Here is a 6,000-nt window from a genome sequence, read left to right on the forward strand (position 1 = left end):
CCATGATCAAAACACCAGATTTGAACCAAGATTTGAACCACTAGATGTGTCAACGGATGTAGAAAGCCACCCTCAGGGTCCACTGCATCATCTAGACATATGGCATGCACCAGCATGCCCTACCTTCACTCTCTTACAATCATCCCTCTCTAGCCCTGAGGATATGTGAAGAGCACCACTCCACTACTATAGGACAAGGGGATCTTCACTTCATGCCAAGACATGCACTGGAGGAGATTAGATGTTGTTGCAGAGGATATTAGAGAAAGCGAGAACTTGTGTAAGCAAATGCATCAAGCATTGACCCAACCCAGTCATCTCATATGAGAAGTCAGCTTCCCTCCTCATCCAAGTTGAGGGGACTGTCAAGAGTCGATGTAGCAGACATCTATCAGTTAGCCGAGCAAATTTGGCTATGCCACCAAAAAGCAACGTGAAATTTTTCCATTACTCACCAAGATCAATCAGCTTACATGACCACCATTGGAGAAGTATGACACCATCTCATTAATGTAGCACAGAAATGTGGCCACAAATACTACAGAAAAGCAACCATCAAGAAGACTCCATGAAGCATTGCTGAAAGCCACCATCCTGTAGAGGAACCTCTAGAAGCACCAAAGATGTGGAGTGAATCCACAAAACTCGGAACATGGTCAAAGCAGAAAGTAGAGGCTCGAAAAGAAATTCTCAAAAGAACAAGGTTAGGTGATGGTTGAAAGAATCTCGAGCCAATCTGATAGAGCAGTCATAGAGAAGATCAGTGTTTTGTAAGATGATAATAGAGAATAGAGAAAGATATACCTAAGGTATTTAAGCCTTGAGGTCAATCAGCTTGAACAATAGTAGCCTACAAATCACATCCACACCAGTACTAGAAGGGACAGAGACAGAAGCAGCAATGAAGTGAATGTAGTGATAGCTCAGAAAACATCAACATGAGAACCTCTCTACAATTTAAAACAGAAAAAGGAAGTGTGAATATGATCAGATCAGCAAAAATGCTAAATTTACCAGTCTGAAGCAGGTCATCCAAAAAAGTAAGTTCCAGAGGAACCTAGAGTGACAGCATTGGCACCGCAATTCCAGTGCTCCACAACAGAAGCAACTCTATATAATGCAGGTTACAGCCTTCTTGACAATTGGAAGACAGGTTGCCTACAGCCCGAAAGACATCGCTCAACTTTTGGACAAGCCCCCTGGCTGTAGAAGGGGCTGAAGGATGAAAAACGCAAGGTAAAGAAGCTCCAGTAATCAAGAACACAGGACTCATCAGCTCAGGCCAGCAGTAAAACAGGTTGCTCAGTGTGCAGCGGCCTAGCAGCAACGAAATGCAGCACTTTTGAGACCTGAAACGACGGAGAACAGCAACACCCAAAGACAGATCAGCAACACTGGTTGTCTGATGACATGTGAGAATGAGTAACTACAACGGTGATGGCCCATGTGATGACCAGCAGCACCGGTGATCTCCCTCTCTCCACTTGGATGTGATCCAATACAATAAGAGTGCGGGAGTCGAGTATATATAGACTACACGACGAGACCGGACAGGTCATTTGCAACTTGGAGTAGTCCCCAACCTCTATTGACCCTTAGAATGGCATTAATTAATTGATTAATGCTAGTCCCTAGTGTCACCACCAACACTTTATTGGCTAGATAACTATCCTAGGGCCAAAATTGACACCAACTAACCCCCAAAGCCCAACTAGCATAACTTATCACAACTTTTGCCTTTGACACCCACTACATCCTTGGGGTCCTTGGCATGTTACCATCAAATATCTGCCATGTGCATCACATGTGCTAAATCACCTTGCACATTTGATTAATAACTTAATCAAATGTTATCAACAAGATTCAAGCATCTCAAAATTCCACATCCCCGTGACAAAGGACCTTGCACATTTGATTAATAACTTAATCAAATGTTATCAACAAGATTCAAGCATCTCAAAATTTCATGTCCCCGTGACAAAGGGAGTGGAGTACACTTGGGAATCAATCCCAAAGTACCCACCATGCATGTGAGATGTATGCATAGTGGATCCAAATGTGGGTATGGACTAACTAGGCTTGGGCATAATAACTGCATGAGAAGCCCATGGAGAAAGGAGAGGGACATGTCGAGCAAAAGATGGAAATCCTTGCATAGAAGCGACCCAAGGAATGTGTGATGACACACCATAAGCACAAGATGGAAATCCTTACATCTAAAAGGTCAATGAATGGGGATGTGAGTGTCTAGGGGGTAGTGAGGGGGTAGTAAGGGAAATGCCCATCACAATCATCCCAGGGTGAAAAGAAGTGCTCACTTATGGATATGCAGATCCGCCTTTGCACGACTTAGTTGGCCACTAGGCAGCTGATGAAGCACCCTTTGTCAAATGCTCTATCCTCTTTGGGGTGAACCCATAGACTCCCTTGGTAAGATTACCATCGCCTCTACAGTCTTGGTAGGTTATTGGATAGCCACCATGCACCCTTTGCCCAATATTCTAGATGCTTTGGGATCGGATACCTTAAGAAAAAGAAAATAAAAAGACTAAAACTTGTTTGTAGTCCCTTTCTAATTCCAATTTTGAATCCAAGATTGGGTGTTAAGCTAAATTACCATTAGCTTTCATTAAATGGCCTAAAACCTCAAGTTAATTAATGAAATTTAACTATTCTTTTAAATTGGGAGAAATCCAAGAGAGGTTCAGTGTCCCACATGTAAACCCTAATTTGGGAGGCCCAAAACTTTCTATAAATAAACAGCCTATCCACCCATTCAGCCTGATCTCGTTTTTGCGGGTTTCATGGGCTCTAGCTTTGTTGCCCACATTTCTTTCGTGGAGAACATCTCTGACCAAAGTTGCCCAACATTGTCTTCGCCCATACGACGCCTGTTTCTAGCCTCTACCTCACAATTTGTGCCTTCTGATACTACTCCTTGTTGTTGCCAACCCTCCGGAGGCTGTATTTGCAACTAGCGGCAATTTGTAGCTGCATCTACGTCACTAGCAACATCCCCATCAGCCAGCAACTTTATCTGAGGCTGCGTGTATCATTTGGCTGCTGCATTTGACACCACCTTGCTGCATTTCAACCATTCCAGTGCTTTCTTACCTGTCGCCCAGCTTCTGGAGGCTGCATTTGCTGGTTTTCTCTCACCTCCACCTATCTAACACTATTTTGGCATCCACATTGCTCCATTTGCTGCTGCCAAACATCTTCAGAGGCTACCTTACTGCGTTTCAAGATCTGTTGAAGTGCAACACTCACTCTGGCTCATTACCTCTGCCTCAATCCTTGAGACGCGAGAGTTCGGGGTACAATATTCATTCACTGCATAGTTTGTTTGCTATATGAACTTTGTACTACACAGATTCATTCATTTCAAATATTCACTGTGTCATTGTCTCTAAGTTACCCTAACCTTAACCATGTTCTATTCGGTTTGTGCTTTATCATACAATTGTATTTGTATTTCTACATTAGGATTCTTCTTTACAAATGATGCCAGCAAGGAGAGGTAGGAGAGTTGGCACCAACATAGATAGAGAAGATGACACCAAAAATGGCAATTACTTCCCTTTTATGAAACTTTCTTGGCAATTATCCTATCGAAGTTCTACACAATTATATCTATTGAAATAATTCTTTTTGGCATTGAGTTGAGAGCCAAAAAAATGAGATAAATTCATGGAAATGTCTCGATATCTTAACCACCATGACACTGCTGCGGCACTACCTTTGGTGACATCCATACCACAACCTCTTCACAATGCAAGGTCCCTTCTTTCATCACGGGGCTAGAGGCAAACTATATAATTCTACAGCTAGCCCTTGGTAAGAGAGAGCTATTGTCTTGGACATTGATGCAATTTCAAAAGCATGAAACGAATTTGGATGCTTTTTGCATGACATATATCACATATTCATCCTTCATGAAGGACTTGCCAAACCATCTTAAGGCGATCCAACAAATCAATTAGCTTCTATACTAACTCAAACAAGTTAGCCCCTTCGAGTTCAAAGGGGCAAGCTCTTACTCTAACTAACAACACAGAGATTGCTTGCTCTAACATATCAAAACCTCAAATAGAGCAGCAATCAAAAGGTAGATGGACTGCATAAAACACAGATCTAGCAGCAAAAATGCAGATGTAGAATGGCTGTTTGTGATGCCCCTGCTAAAGAACCCATACTCCATGGCATGAATCATTTCTATTGGCAAATACAACTCAGTATGTTTAACACATAGCTACAAGAGCATGTTCTTGTCATAACTAGATGGCCCACCATGGTTCAACAACAGCCAAATTTACACGTACAATACAAGCAGGTCCATCTTTTCTTCTCACTATATCACAAATACTTGTATTTTCCCAAAAAAGGAAATCAGAGAGAACTTGAGAACTTTGATTTGACCAAAGAATAAAGTCCTTTCCTGTTGAGCTGCAGTCATCCAGCTCTCAAGTTGAATGCTTTTGGTCTACATTTGGGAAGGGACCTAAATTTACACTATGGCCTTTGCATAAATTGGTCCATGGCAAAATTTCACTTCACATATTAAGATGTCTAGTAAGGTTTCTGAGGCTCATTCCTCTGCTGCTGTAGTGCTGTGCATGGTTTTGGACTGTAACATTCCTTGTCCTCAGTAGGTACTTCTATTAGAGCATCGCACATGCTACAGAAGGAGAGCAAGAGACATGATGATTCCAATCACATATCTACTCGCTTGCAATCCCGCCACAGGAGATGGACGTATAAAAGATTTGAGGTTTATTTCTAAGAATGCTAAAGAAGCGAACCGTACCTCCTAAGACCGGGAAGAGCTGCTGCTGTCGCGAGGCCGGAGAAGAGAGGAGGTGAGAGCTGCGGAGGGAGCAGAGACTGCTCCTGATCAGCCGAGCCATTGCCAGCAGGAGGCTTTTCCTTCCTTCACGCGTCTGCCATTGACGGGAGCCGGGCCCGTACGGTTTTAGAGAGGGCTTATGCATAAGAAAGAGAATGCAACGGTAAGCATTTACATTAGTTAATCACTATGAGCGTTTACGTATTGGGCTCTCTTCTACCATACATTCTACAATTTCAAATGCTTGTAAGGTCCCCTATCTAACCCTCATCCAAGGAGCACTCTGTACTGAGCTTCATCAAATCTCAGTACAAAAGGAGAAAATCAATGTAGGTCATATGCGTTGATGGCCTCTACTTCAAGTATTGTTCACCAAGGTTCACTATCTAGCGAATTGTTTTGTTTATAATATCATGTGACCCAATCGTGAATCTTCTCATGCCCCGAGAACAACACCTTAGTATTCTTTGTATTGATCATTGACTCCAAACACTATGAGAAGTCATCGTATACTTTCGAGAGTTCATTTACATGACTCTTGTTGACCATGAGTCAATTAGAGTGACCATCACAAAAAAACTATAGATAGAGTGGCTTTGAGTTGTCATTGATAAAAAAACTAGGGTTAGAAGTGCTCCCCCTTTATGGTTCCTTCCCAACTTTGAACTCGATCTTTCTTCGAATAGGGTTTGTGACCGTTGCAAATAGCAAGGATACTAGAGGATACCCCTGTCATACCAACCTCTAAAGACGAAAAGTTATAGAACAAACACCATTCACATAAAAGTTTGTAGATGCATTGATAAAGAGAGTGCTTGCCATTCAAGTGAAGTTGTGCCTTCACAGTTTCCAAAATCAAATCTAATTTATTCTATCATAGGTGTTTCCATGATGTAATGAAATTGAGGAGAGAGATAGAGAATATACACAATACACAATAGCTTACAATATCCAAGTTGTAAGTACAATACACCCACTCTCACAATCCCTTTTTGATGAAGCTAACCCTAGGTCTACTTTTTTGAGCATATCTACATACATATACACCATGCATGGATTTCTATCTCTCAAACCCCCCCCCCCCCCCCCGGAACCAAAATACATGTATCATGATTGTTATAGCTCTTGATACCTCCTTACCCTATACCTTTATG

General features: G+C 42.1%; 1 protein-coding gene across 3 annotated transcripts in view; it reads right to left on the reverse strand.

Annotated features, from left to right (window-relative positions):
* The window catches only part of LOC148034003 (uncharacterized), a 91,378-nt gene extending 86,305 nt beyond the window's left edge, over nucleotides 1-5,073 (reverse strand). The window contains exon 1 of one of the 3 annotated variants that reach the window (XM_087682017.1): nucleotides 4,808-5,073. In XM_087682017.1, the coding sequence (XP_087538143.1) occupies nucleotides 4,808-4,991 (184 nt within the window). In that variant the 5' untranslated portion in view covers nucleotides 4,992-5,073. The remainder of the gene's footprint in view (nucleotides 1-4,807) is intronic. The other 2 variants (XM_087682015.1, XM_087682016.1) reach the window with 2 other exon arrangements.
* Nucleotides 5,074-6,000: the final 927 nt, after the last annotated feature.

Source organism: Lygodium microphyllum, chromosome 7 (genome assembly GCF_053477565.2).
Source record: "Lygodium microphyllum isolate KBCC chromosome 7, Lygodium_microphyllum_v1.1.10, whole genome shotgun sequence".
NCBI lineage: Eukaryota > Viridiplantae > Streptophyta > Polypodiopsida > Schizaeales > Lygodiaceae > Lygodium > Lygodium microphyllum.